At 37.6% G+C, this 15,224-nt stretch overlaps 1 protein-coding gene across 1 annotated transcript in view; it reads left to right on the top strand.

The window, feature by feature from the left end:
• The window catches only part of kcnn4 (potassium intermediate/small conductance calcium-activated channel, subfamily N, member 4), a 75,504-nt gene that overhangs the window by 18,022 nt on the left and 42,258 nt on the right, over window positions 1–15,224 (top strand). The window contains exon 2 of the mRNA XM_017702062.2: window positions 10,290–10,385. Within this exon, the coding sequence (XP_017557551.1) occupies window positions 10,290–10,385 (96 nt within the window). The remainder of the gene's footprint in view (window positions 1–10,289; window positions 10,386–15,224) is intronic.

Here is a 15,224-nt window from a genome sequence, read left to right as displayed (position 1 = left end):
TCAACTACTGGGGTTATTTCTGTCACATTACATTACAGTATTTGATGTCAGTGATGTATGCCAGTACGTATGAGCTATAATTTGACTGTAGAGAATACAGATGCTTTCAGAAGAGCCTCTATAGAAGAAAATGAAGTTTATTTCTTTCTTATAAGAATATTTAATTACATGCCAATTCAGACGGGACCACACAGATTAATACTAGTCCATATTAGAGAGGTTTTTTTTTTTGCCAATTTTAGGTTCTAGATTTGTTTAAGTCTGCCTAGGGGCAATGTGCACTGTAAAATACTAAATATAAACAAAATAGAATTTTTATTGAGCAGTAATAATGTTACCTTGTTCATCCTTTAGCATTACAATAGTAGTATTGTCACACTGTAGATTGGTGATATTGCACCTAAACCAACCAAACCACCACTTCACCATGTGGTTAACGGTTAAGGTTAAGTGGGAGCTTTTATCTGTGTGAAAACGTCTGGTTTCTTTTATCAGTTATATACACAGTCTTGTTTAAGTGTCTGTTTAAGCTGCTGAAGTTGAATCAAAGCTTGGGTTAACTTCAAGGCTGCTAATTGGCTCTTAATTACATTCCATATTCATGTTATTAACATTGGCACCTCATTATTAGTCTGCAGTCCATTGCAGACCATGAAAATACCCTCAAACCCATTTCTGGTATCAGAAAAGGTTTTGTTCAGGAACTAAAGACAAAGTGTTGAATTGATGTTATCAGTGTTGAAACATTTTGAATGACACTCAGGTCTGTTCAAAACTGTAGAATCTTATATTTTTAATACAAACAGAAAGTAATGTAAAATGTACTGTGATTTTAAGATGTGCTACCTTTTGGATGCCTTCTTTTAACACCATTTGAAAATATCAGTTGCCCTTTACATTATATAAATATTTCAAATCTATAGAAATTACCTAAATTTACTATAGTTAAAACCTTGCTACATAAATGAATGTTAACCAGGAATTCCACAGATTTTTTTTCCAGTGGAATTCCCAGTTCCTTGTTTTGTGGAATTTGACAGATTTCTGTGTAGTTGTTGCATTTTCACCCATTTCTCATTGGATGGTAGATGTGCTTTTTGGTAGCCTAGGGCTCGTAGAGGTGAGCCAGCAATCGGAGGGTCATTTAAATCCTAAGACAAATCATCAGACTGAATGGAAGCAACCAGAAGGTTTTGTGTACAAATCCTAAGACTGAATGGAAGCAACCAGAAGGTTCTGGGTTCAAATCCTAAAACCGACTGGGATTAACTGGAAGGCTGTGGTTTCAAATCCCAAGACTGACTGGCTTGTGCCCTTGGCTTTCCAGTCCGGAGATACACACATTTCCCTAGCAGGATTTCTGCATTGGATGGCAGATCTGCTTTCTGGTAGCCTAGTGTTAGAAGAGGTGAGCCAGCAACCGGAGGGTTGAAATCCCAAGATGGACTGGTTATAACTGGAAGGTTTTGGGTTCAAATCCAAAGACTGACTAGAAGCAACCAGAAGGTTGTGGGTTGAAATCCCAAGATGGACTGGGTGTAACTGGAAGGCTGTGGGTTCAAATCCCAAGGCTGACTGAGTTGGCTTGCCAGCACAGGAATACGCACATTTCCCTAGCAGGATCCAAGACATTGTAATAGTTACTTAAAAATATATTTATTTAGATATCTTACTATTTTAAAATGGTTGCCTGGTCATTTTGATTAGTTTATGTAACGGCTAGATTTGCGTCATGGACACCCTTGGTTCCTATCACAACTGTAAAGAAACTTGAGTTTATAAGTTTCCCCACTGTGAACCATTAAACATCAAATCACTCTGGATTGCATTGTTTACATCTCAACAAGTGAATTATGGAGAAATTCTGAGAACAAGAAACTGTTTGTGAAAACAACATTGTGCTTGTGTATCTCAGCCTAAGTCTATTCTGAGGTTTTTACAGTTGAAGTAATGAGAGGTGTGCACTATTGAGTCCAGTTAAACATTAGCCAGCTCATTTCCATCAAACAGCTTTCAGTCATGCCATTTGATATTAGTAGGGCTGCCAGCTCGATATCTGATGATGTGCAGTGTAACATGAGCGTCATTCTGACAGTCTTGCATTTGACTTATCTTGATAAGGTGGAGTGGCTATTACAAGACACCAAACAGAAGCCGGTGTTGTTTTTTTTGTCTTTTTACTTTTTACTGACTGGGGATTCATGGAAACAATTTACACACAAGAAGTAGTTTTAATTTTTTGGTAAAATAGTAAAATGGCCTCTTTTGTTGGACCTTTACTCACCTTCAGTTTGTTAATTGCTCATTCCCACTTGCAGGTTGGGATCCCACTATATATGAACATACCATAAAGGTTCAAGTATAGTTAAAAATGTTTTTTTTTTGTTACTTGTTTGCTTCCAAATATTAAAATTATCTTATTGTGTCAAAAATAATACTTTTACTGATTTCATTGCACAGCTTGCCAAGTTTTTAGTGTTTAGTTATGTAGCTATTATAGTAATTCTCACTTCATTAGGATGTACTAAATATTCTTAATAATAAATTGATGTTGGGTTATTTATTCATTACGTATATATATAATATTTAAACATAGTCTTTATTTTTTCTACATACATCCTAATGAAGTGAAAATTACTATATATAAATACACACTTTCTTGCTAAAAGTATTTGCTCGTCTGCCTTCACTCGTATATGAACTTGAGTGACATCCCATTCTTAATCCATAGGGTTTAATATGATGTTGGCCCACCCTTTGCAGTTGTAACAGCTTCAACTCCTCTGGGAAGGCTTTCCACAAGGGTTAGGAGTGTGCTTATGGGAATTTCTGACCATTCTTCCAGAAGCGCATTTGTGAGATAAGACACTGACGCTTTCCTGGTTCCCCAGGAAAGCGTTACTTGGATTTATCACTGTTTTTGCCTTATCAACATTTAAAGCTCAGAAGACTTACTATACATTTACCGGTCAGTCTGGACAGTAAATTAAAGGGACACATTTGCGCCGTAGACATCGGAACTTGGTTCCTGTCACCATCACTGAAAAGAAAAAAGTCAATTAGTGAATTGTGCCACAATTTAAATAATCCCTGGAATTCCAAATGAATTCTTAGAAGTCGTAGTCACTAGTGATTACGAAAGCATGTGATTTTTTATTTTGTATTTTTATGTAATTCTGTTATTTCTTATTAATTGTTTCTCACTCCCAGCTTATAAAACCAGCATAGAAAATGTGTTGCAAATGCAGATTCTACACTTTCAATCCAGACCACATTTGTGTTGCTAACAAATGTGGAAATATTTATATTGATTTTAATTAGATGAAAGATGTTACTGGTAATGTTCTTGTTTTGCAGAAAGAAAAAAAACATTGTTACATTTTTGCCATTTTCTTTGTCATTTTTTAACATATGTAAGAAAAAATTGAAGGTGCAGTCTCAAAGTGATCAACACATATAAATTGAATGTAAATGTAATTAGTTATGTGAACAAACTGTATAATAGATGTGTAATTACATGTAATAGTGATGCAAACTGGCCGTAATAAGTCTAATGACTGTAATATAGTTCTAAGCGATAGAGAAACTGATAAGATCACCAAAGTGTTTATCTAAAGCAGACATAGAACATGAGAATATAAACCTGATTATGAGTGACAGACTGAATAGACATGAATCTCATAAATAGTAGCCATTACTAATGGCTCATTCCAGTTGTAAGCAGAATTGGGTAGTAACTGGTTCCATTTACTCATGCACATGTATTTAAGTAACATTTTGATGGATTACGTTCATTTTTTAGTAGATCTGAATGTTAATTGTATCTATGAGCAAGTACAGAACTGTGAAATGGAATCATTTAGTTCCTTATTCCTTCTTAGACTTTAATTCCATTCTCTTCCATTGGTTCAGCTTCTAGGCTGCTTTGCTATTGCTCACAACTGTTCAGTACTTTCCTTCAGACCAAAAGAATCCGAAAAGAGAAGAATAGAACTTAACAAACTTCAGTTCCTCTGCTAATAAATGATCTAAGGAGTTCCACTGCAGTTCTATAGGCAACTCAGCTCTTGAGAAGCATTTGGACCTGGACCAGCTTCTGGATTGCTTTGCTAAAGCTCACCTCACATTCTATGGAGCTTTAGCTCTTTATTTCAGACCAAAGGAATCCAAAACACGAAGAATACAAAGTAACCAACTTCAGTTTTTATGTTGATGGATGAACTTAGAAGTTCCACTGGAGTTCTATAGGCACATGAGCACTTGTGGACCTGCTGCTTGTTACTCAGTTAGTTGCTAGGCTATTTTTCTTTTTACACGGGTCATTACTTCTACTATTCTTTGACTTTAGGATGGGTTTAGGCTACTTTCCCCACCTCTAGTTGTGATAAGTTGTGAGCATTACCAGGAACTCTCAAATCAAGTCCAGTTTTCCAGAAGCACCACAGCATGTAGATCATTTTAACTGCCTTCAACGTGATATTCACTCGGCTAACTCTGCCATCTTTATGATAATCTTTGTGCTGTGACGCTTTTTGGGAAACTGGACCCCAGGCAAACCCCTCATTTCTCAGAATTTTCCTTCCACTGGTTTTCTATGGCTGCTGAAACGGGCGTAAATGCATCTGCATCTAGCACTCCATCATACGAGTTAATGACAAGCCAACAGGGAACAAGGAAAGAACATGAAAAAGGGCCAAAGGGGTGATTAGTAACACAACAGCATGGATCAATAAACTTAATTATGCATTACATATTAGCAAGTGTTTGAAGTTCATTCGTTTAAAAGTTTCTTCCAGCTTTAATATGTAGTGACAGTTTAATGTAACAGAATGTGCTTCAATATAAAAAACAGCCTTTGGTGGCACACCTAGCACATTTCACTCTCTAACGGGTCTAAAGTTGTTTACTGTACAGTTTTATGAACAAAAAGTACTGATACTAGTCCACAGTGATATAGTGTCTGTGAAACACTGATATTTTATCTGTAACTGCAGTGTTGGGAGTGGGGAACTCCCAGGGCCTTCTAGGCGTTCAGAGAAGACCTAATGGTTTCTATGAAACACAAAAAAAACTCTTTTTTTCGTTCATTTTTTTATAGAATCATTATAGTTGTTGTATTTAAGCCCTGCAAGTATTTTAATAATGGGTTAAAGGCGCAATGGAAAGATGTCCAATCAGAAGTAGTCTAGGTAGATACGGCCAAGCAAGCTCTCTCACTGGCTAGGACTTCAGAAGCTGAAGTGAAGGCCTAACGTAGTATCCACTGACATGATTAGGAACTAAGAGTTGAATCAACCAGCCACTGTTTGATTTCCAATGAGAGCAATTTCATGAAAACAAAAATCACTCTAGGACTTTTCAATCAAAACAGTGGTAACAGTTTTGACTGAGTTTTGACATTAATGACCTGAACTAATGATCTAGCTTGAGTAGTCACAGTTCACCACTGTGTATTAGGAAGTAGCACTGATTCTAACATCATAAACCATCACAATCCACCACATCTTTCTCTGTAATTTCCACACACTGCCATGCACCACACTTTCACTCTGAGAATATGAATGATATAAATGTCTGTCATATTTCTTTCTTTCGATATGGTACATTACTGTAGAGAACCAATTTCGTGAAGAAACAATGTCACTCAATCTCCTTGATACTGGTCCCTCACACTGCGAGGGCGGCTCTCCCATTAGCTTGGACTTGAGAAACTGAATTGCAGGCCTAACGTGCCAGATTATCTTTTCACATTATTAGGAACTGAGAGTAGAATCAACCAGTCACTATTTGATTTCCAATGGGAACAATTTCATGAAAACTATTCTCTCTTGGACTTATGAAAGCCTTAGATACATCACAGGTAGTCTGACCAATACAGTGCAATCATGTTTTAAATGGAAACAGTGGTGGAATCTGTCTGCCTTTTATCTAAGAGTTACTGTGAAACGGCTACAAAACAGTATCACGGTTGTCGAACGAAAACTTCATATCTCAATTTTTTACATTTTTCAGTTTTTGACATATTTTGAAAAAAAAACTGTTGCCCTTCACATTGTCTGTAAATTTCATCATAAATGGAGTAAAATAAACAGGCCAAAATGAAAATATTCTGGTTCCACTGACCTACATTAAAAGTAAAGTAGCTTTTTTGCTTTTCCTGTAAAGTTATCATTTTGGATACTAATGTACACTAATGTACCATATCGAAAGAAAGAAATATGAAAGGCATGCATTTAATTCATATTCTCAGAGAGAAAGCGTGATGCATGGCAGTGTGTGGAAATCACATGAACTTACAAAATTACAGAGAAAGATGTGGTGGATTGTGATGGTTTATGGTGTTAGCACCGGTGCTCCTGACAAATACACAGTGGTGATCTGTGACTTTTCAAACTAGATCATTAGTTCAGGTCATAAATGTCAAAACTCAAGTCAAAAACAAGGAAGAAATTTAATTTTACTGACCTCTGCTAAGAAACCAGCAGTATGTTAGCACTAAGCTAACAGCGTTTCACATAAACATTGTTCGCCTTTCTAGATTAATCATTATTTGAATCTTGAATCTTGCCGAAAGTATTGGCTCGTCTGCCTTCACTCACATATGAATTTAAGTGACATCCCAGTCTTAATACATAGGGTTTATTATGATATCAGCCCACCCTTTGCAGCTATAACAGCTTCAACTCTTCTGGGAAGGCTTTCCAAAAGGGTTAGGAATGTGTTTACAGGAATTTCTGACCATTCTTTCAGAAGCGCATTTCTGAGGTCAGACACTGATGTTGGACAAGAAGGCCTGGCTCACAGTCTCCGCTCTAATTCATCCCAAGGTGTTCTGTCGGGTTGAGGTCAGGACTCTGTGCAGGCCAGTCAAGTTCTTCCACACCAAGCTCACTCATCCATGTCTTTATGGACCTGCTTTGTGCACTGGTGCACAGTCATGTTGGAACAGAAAGGTTCCCACAAAGTTGGGAATGTGAAATTGTCCAAAATCTCTTGGTCTGTTGAAGCATTAAGAGTTCCTTTCGCTGGAGCTAAGGGGCCGAGCCCAACCCCTTAAAAACAACCCCACACCATAATCCCCCCTCCACCAAACTTTACACGTGGCACAATGCAGTCAGACAAGTCCCGTTCTCCTGGCAACCGTCAAACCCAGACTCGTCCATCGGATTGCCAGATGGAGAAGCGCGATTCATCACTCCAGAGAACACATCTCTACTGCTCTAGAGTCCAGTGGCGGCACTTTACACCACTGCATTCAATGCTTTGCATTGCGCTTGGTGATGTAAGGCTTGGATGCAGCTGCTCAGCCATGGAAACCCATTCCATGAAGCTCTCTACGCTGTTCTAGAGCTGATCTGAAGGCCACATGAAGTTTGGAGGTCTGTAGTGATTGACTCTGCAGAAAGTCTGTGCACTATGCGCCTCAGCATCTGCTGACTCTGCTCTGTCATTTTACATGGCCGACCACTTCGTGGCTGAATTGCTGTCGTTCCCACTTGCTTCCACTTTGTTATAATACCACTGACAGTTGCCTGTGGAATATTTAGTAGTGAGGAAATTTCACGACTGGACTTTTTGCATAGGTGGCATCCTATCACGGTACCACGCTGGAAATTGCTGAGCTCCTGAGAGCGATCCATTCTTTCACTAATGTCTGTAGAAGCAGTCTGCAGGCCTAGGGGCTCGGCTTTATACACCTGTGGCCATGAAATGATTGGAACACCTGAATTCAATGATTTGAATGGGTGAGTGAAAACTTTTGGAAATGTAGTGTATATATTGTCTTGTAGCCATTTTAGAGTGAAAGTGTGAAATTGTCTACCAGTTGTTATTAGCAAAGTTGAAAAGAGCCCCAAATGCCATGACCAGGGCTAGCTTCGGCTCAGTGTACCTCAGTAGTTTGCAAAAAGCATCACAATCCACCACATCTTTCTCTGTAATTTTGCACATTCATGTGATTTCCTCACACTGACATGCACCACACTTTCACTCTGAGAATATGGATAAAATAAATGTCTGTCGTGTTTCTTTCTTTCGCTATGGTACCTTAGTGTAGAGAACCAATTTCGTGAAGAAACAGTGTCACTCAATCTCCTTCATACTGGTAAATCCCCTTGAAGTCCTAGATACACCACTGAACTGAGAGGACGAGTGGTAGCTTGACTCATTTGTTTCAGTTAGGTGTTAGGAAAGGAGCAGAGCAGCAGCTAAGTTTACTGAAAGAGTCACTGTGAAACTGCTGCAAGTTAAATTAAATGGCAAAAATGACTGATACAGGTTTCAGATAAAACCTATGGAATGTCTTTGATGAGCACTAATAAGATCAGATATCCACATTTAATCCAAAGCAGCAGAAATGTGTATGTGAATCGCTGTTAGCTGAGTGCTAACATGCTAATGTCCTAGCTGAGTAAAGGGCAGTAGAGGTTTCTTCCAGTTAATATTTATGAACTGAGGTAAATGTCTAGCTACAATAGTCATGGTTTGGCACTCGGTATTAGGGAGGTGCACTGGTGTTGGATAATGTGCTAATAATGCTAGTTTAACACTGTTTTCATTGTTTTTGGGCCTTGCTAACAACAGCGAGAGTAGTTAGCATAGTTAGCGAAAAAGGTTCAGAATTGCTGGCTTCTCTGTCACATCCAGGTCTGTAATAGTGGCAAAGTACAATATTGTGGTAATCTCCATTCTTGTTTTTAACTTTTTTTGGGTAGCTTTAAAAATCCAGTTTGTATTGTGTTAAAATTTTATGATAAATGTACCAACAGAAATGCTACAAAATTACCTGGAAAGAAATACAGAAATACAGAAATACAAGTTTTTTTCTCCATTTTAGTGATACAATGTTTTGTTCCCAAGGTGATGATATAATACACTTACACGAGCAATAATAATACATTTTACAGAGCATAAAAATGCATGTTATGAATATCTGGGTAGTGGCTTCAGTATTCAAAAACTGGTTCCTCATGCTGTTCATGATATCAGTGGTTAAACGGACACATCAGGCGCTTGAAGAATTTAACCCCTTTTGTTTCCAACCAAATCATTATCAACGATATACGAAAATTACCGCAATATTTTAAAGTATAAATGGGTCATTCTACAGAAACGTCCATTTTTTTTGTCCCTAGCGCTTACAGATACAGTATAATACACTTGAAAAACACATTAGGGTTACAATTTATTTATATTTTAAAGTTAAACAATGCATTATATTAACAATTACACCTTCTTGAACCGTCAATTTAGCAATATTGTTTTATAAATCAAATATATAGAATAGAATAGAAGTGCTCATCCTTACGGTCATGTGTGAAGGGCGATGCCGTATTTTAAGGTGTTTCTGCCATTTTAACTGCAATAATCTATTCATGACTATGAAGTACATGAATTAAATGACACAAAGAAAACAAATGCCAAATAAAAATTATGAAATAATTTTTAGATTATGAAAGTTGTTGTCCCCAGGAGTCGTGTCGCTGGTGTTACAGTGTAACAAAAAAATCTCTTATTTTGAAATAAAAATCACACTGATGACATCACTTGACTTCTTTTTACTTATTTTCTGAGGATCTATGAAAAAAGCACATATTAAGTCCACTGTGTCGTTTCAGTTATCAGACATTTTGTCAGTTAGCTCATGATTTCATATGAAGTCACTGGTGTGACCTACTTACCATAATGGTAGCTTATGGTGAAAACATGGAATACAAATGGATTAAATTCCATATTTTAGTGGATATTCCATGATTGACATCATGTGGTCTGACGCTCTGTAGCAGACATTTCGTTAAATGCATTTTTTATTAAAAACGTTACCGGTGTTGCTGTCTCTGGTGTTCCCTTTCTTATTTGTAACACCAATGATGATAGGTAACACCGGTGACACCTGTGGACAAACAAAAAAGTGAGCGTTTCTGTAGAATGACCTAAATACACCAAGCATTAAGTAAAAATGAAAAAATGAAACTCTGAAGGACTTTAGAGCGTTCGTATTTGCCCTGTTGGTGAACTCTGGCCTATAGACTTTGTTTATCAGAGATCAGAGCAAAACTGAAAAAGCGAGCTGCTTACACTAAATGAAAAAGTGATTTTTTTAGTGAACCATTGCTTTTTGTCATTACAGTCAGTATTTTTTGTCTTTTTCTGGCAAATGTACAATACCGCCAGTGGAAAAATAGACAAAAAATGTGGAAAATGATACAAGCTTAGCTCATATCTCCCACCCTGGCTGTATTTCTTTAATAACATATTATTTCCTCTCCCTCCTTTGTGTTTTTCGTCAGGGTTCCATCTACGCCCTCTCCATAAACGGCCTCATCAGTGTCTCCACCGGCTGTCTGCTCATCCTCATCATCGCCTTCCATTATAAAGACATCCGGGTGAGTTCTCCCATTGGCTCTTAATCATGAAAGTAAAAAAAAACACAGGTTTAACCTCCTTTAATGATATACAAACTACTCTGTGTGTGATTCACAAACTTTTGTGTGACGTGAAAACAAATTTCAGTGTGTGAAATCAAGCGCCAGCCTACCTATACCTTATTTAGATATCATTTACATGAAGCACGTCCTAATTCCTGCAGGTGTTTCGCTGTTTGTGTGAGGCTGTGCTGACTCTGGGGGTATAAAACACTTTTATGGTTCTTCCAAAAAAAAAGCGAAAGCATGCAAAGGTGGAATTGCTTCAATGTAGGTCGTAAAGGGGTAACTGGCAAACCTAAAATCAGCTATGAAAGTCATAATTCCAATTCTGAAATCTGCCTGGCTGAGCTGCTTTTAAAGCCATTATTAAATACTTGAGATCTGAGCACTCATATCTGAGCAAATAAATTCTGTATTAATGCACCAAGATATTAAAATCAGGCACAACGTGTATCTGAAGTAAATGACCTGAAACCATATTAACCATACCCTGTTTAAGAACCTGGTTTTGTTTAAATTCATTGCCTGAAATTATAACATGTTCAAGATTATATAACCAAATGGTAAAAAGCTGACAAATGCAAAACTGATGGGTGACAAGCATGTATGAACCATTCTACTGGAATTAGTTTAAACCACAGTTTAAAACAAAAGTATTGTTAGATATTTAAAATTATGCTGTGATCTATTTAAAACCCAAGACATTAACAGAGATAGTAATAAGCTAAATATATACAAAATCATCATTTATAATGTACTTCCTGTTGGGAGGTGTCTGTCCCAAACCCTAAGCGCTAAATTTCAACTTGTGAAAAATTATTTTTACATTTTGTTGCATTTTGTTAAAAGTTGTTTTTAACATAGGTCGTTTTGGATTCAAGTGAAGTTGAACGTTTTCATGTCACTAGTGCAACAGAAAGCATTTTAGTCCATAAGCAGAGCCTTATTTTACTGTGGAGGATGAAATGCCTAAAGTCCTTGCAAAAACAGGCTGAGGATTCTGGAACATGTTGGATTCTAAGCTAATATTTGGCAGGTAACATGCTAACCTTCTATAGCAGAAGTCATTAATAGGCGGACCACGGTCTGAGTCCGGACCAAGATACTGTCCTATGCGGACCTGGACCTATAACCTACAAACTATGGATAATTATTTCATTTCCACTGGATGGTTCTATTTTAATCAGCATAACTTTCCTAGTCATTATGGTACTGGTTTAGCAGCCCAGGAAACTCACAGACCAATTGCGTGCTTTATAAATATCACATGTGACACTGCTCAGCCAATCAGATCTGTGCATAACAATGCGCACTGTGACATACACACCGGGAAAGGACGAGGCGAGACACAGCAGTCAGAGGAGAAAGTGAGCGAGATTATTTTACATGTCGTGCTCTAAAAAGAGAAAAATGACAAATGTTATTGAAAAATTACTGAATTGTACTTTATTTGATTTGATATTCAGTTGTTGACTGCATAAGATGTTGATATAACTACTAGGCTACTTCAGTTTACAGTATTGGGCACTGAAAAATAATGCAAGTTAGACATGATGTTCAGACCTTTGCTTGAGGAAATTTTCTTTAACTGGATTTTATTGAATTTTAATGAAATACCCCTGTTCTGTAGCATCAGCAGGAAGAGCACATCAGCGGGATTAACCACTTTCTAGCCCACATCATCAAACACATGCATGTACTCAGCTGTTAGGAGTATTTAGCTAACGTGATAAATGATAGTAAATGTTAGTTGCTAAAATTTTGATTGTTTTTTTTTTTCGTTCACTTACATTCATATAACATACTTTGTATAATGTAGCTCATAGCTCCTGTGAAATATGCCAATTTTGGATTGCAGCATTAGATCATAACTGACTAGGAACCACCACATTGGCAGATTTTTAGGAAAAATGTTAACACAATGTAGCAGAACTTTTCTAAAGTGACTACTTAAATGATGAAGAATTACTGTCACACTTCTGTCACCTCTTGGCTATTTACCTGCAGACCCTACAGACACAATCTTTTGTACACAATTATTTTTAATGACCTTTGTTTGTTAATGTTGATATAAACTCAAGATAAAATATTGCAGTGATGGCGTTAAATAATGAAGAGGCAAAGCTGAATGTAACGCGGAGTGAGGAGTGCTGAGATAAGCGACTTTTATTATGGGCAAATCCAGGGTCATGGTCAAAATGGTCCAGGTTCATATAGCCAACACGGATCAAATGGGAGACAGACGTGATGAAATAAACAAGAATCAAACAATAAACAATATCCCAAACAACAAACAATCAGCATGATCAAACATACAAACAAAGACCAACACAGACCAGGGCAAACTCAGGGCTTATATAACAGAGCCAAGACTAGGGACAGGTGGGAAACAGGTGGTAACAATCACGGGTGGAGTCAAGAAAACAAGGGGGCCAGACTGGGAGGAAACCAAATAAAGAAGCACATGGACATGTAAACAGACGCACATGCAAGACCAAAACGCAAAGCACATGGAGGAGTGGGAGGAGCCAATCGTGACCCTGAACATGTGGCTGTTTATTAGGAGGAAAATAGCATGGACCCCAACCCAGGCTAAAGTGCTTGGGAAATGGAAACTGAAACTGGAGAGCAGTGATGCTGTGATAAACAGAATAGGCCTCTGTCACAATATCCCTAACCTCCAATATCCCTATAACTCCAGTTAGTTTCGGCTTGATCTTTTTCACATTGATCACATTTCCTAACTTGAGATAAGATGCTCTAATTTGTGTTTCCTAAATTATGATAAAATTGGCTTCTACTACGAATTTGTAAAAATTTTATCTGGACATTGTCAGATCTTAAATTAGGACAAAAGATAATACATTTCAGCAATAGGGCCCAGGTTGCTAGGCTAAATGCTGAAACGCAGCTATACTACAGTCCCAAATCGTGTCAACTTTGAACATTTGTATTCAAGTGTGAGAAGTTGATGTTGTCAAAAGCGGCCATGAAACTCTATATACTCTATACTCTCCATATTATTATTTGTTACTATATTAATATATTTATATAGTATTTACATAATGTATGAATATATTTTTATTTAAATTGAGTGGCGAATGACTATTATAAGTGATTATAGGACCAAAATCTACAAATTTCACCAAATGACTGGAGTATATAATGATGATCTACTGAAGTCCTATATTCTCAATTTCTAAAATACAATTGCTTTGGCTCAGTGGACCTTAGTACCTCTTGAAAGCCGTCGCCATACTCCACATCCTTCTCTGTAACTTGCACACCAATATTAATTTGCTCACCCGCCACATATCACATTTTCTCTCGTAGAATATGGAGAAAATAGGCCTCTGCTTTGGACATTGTTTGGACAGTGCTTCATTGTAGTTACAGTTGCTACACTATACACTATATAAAAAGATACATGCATTTTTTCTCACTGTCTGACATGAAGTCAGTGTAAACTTTTCCCGTTGTAGGTCAATTAGGGTTACCAAAATTATTTCTATTTGCTAAATACCAGAATAATGAAAGAGGGAATGTTTAAGGCAATTTTTATTACTTTCTTCAAAGTCAAAAGTTTAAATACACTAAGATTACTATGCCTTTTAACAAATTGGGACAGCCCTTATGATGATGTCGTGTCTTTGGAAGCTTCTGATAGGGTTATTGGCAACATCTGAGTTAATTAGAGACACACCTGTGGATGTATTTTAAGGCACACCTGAAACACACTGCTTCTTTGTGTAACATTGAAAGAAATCAGCCAAGATATCAGGAAGAGAATTGTGGACTTGCACAAGTCTGGTTCATCCTTGGCTGCAATTCCAGATGCCTGAAAATGCCTCATTCATCTTTACAAACAATTATACGCAAGTACAAACAAGATGGGAATGTCCAGCCATCATATCGCTCAGGAAGGAGGCAGGTTCTGTGTCCCAGAGATGAACGTGCTTTGGTCCAAAATGTGCATATCAACCCAAGAACAAAAGCAAGAGACCTTGTGAAGATGCTGGCTGAAGCTGGTAAGAGTGTGTCATTATCCACAGTGAAGCGAGTACTGTATTAACATGGGCTGAAAGGCCACTCTGCCAGGAGGAAGCCATTACTCCAAAAGAAACATAAAAAAGCTATATTAATGTTTGCAAATGCACACAGGGACAAAGACCTTAATTTTTGGAGACATGTCCTGTGGTCTGACAAAACTAAAATTGAACTGTTTGGCCATAAGGACCATCGTTATGTTTGGAGGAAAAAGGGGGAAGCTTGCAAGCCTGAGAATACCATCCCAGTGGCAGCATCATGTTGTGGGGTTGTTTTGCTGCAGGAGGGACTGGTGCACTTCACAAAATAGATGGCATCATGAGAAAAGAACATTATGTGGAAATACTGAAGGAACATCTCAAGACATCAGCCAGGAAGTTAAAGCTTGTGCGCAAATGGGTCTTCCAAATGGACAATGACCCGAAGCATACTGCCAAACTGGTTACAAAGTGGCTTAAGGATAACAAAGTCAATTTGGAGTGGCCATCACAAAGCCCTGATCTCAATCCTATTGAAAATGTATGGGCAATGCTGAAAAGGCATGTGCGAGCAAGGCGGCCTACAAACATGGCTCAGTTACACCAGTTCTGTCAGGAGGAATGGGCCAAAATTCCTGCCAACTGTTGTGAGAAGCTTGTGGAAGGATATCCAAAATGTTTGACCCAAGTCATACAGTTTAAGGGCAATGTTACCAAATACAAATGAAATGTATTTAAACTTTTGACTTTGAAGAAAGTAATAAAAATTATT

This window comes from Pygocentrus nattereri, chromosome 3 (assembly GCF_015220715.1).
Source record: "Pygocentrus nattereri isolate fPygNat1 chromosome 3, fPygNat1.pri, whole genome shotgun sequence".
Lineage (NCBI taxonomy): Eukaryota > Metazoa > Chordata > Actinopteri > Characiformes > Serrasalmidae > Pygocentrus > Pygocentrus nattereri.
The sequence above is the reverse complement of the archived record's forward strand: the minus strand, read 5'-3'. Positions and strand labels throughout refer to the sequence as shown.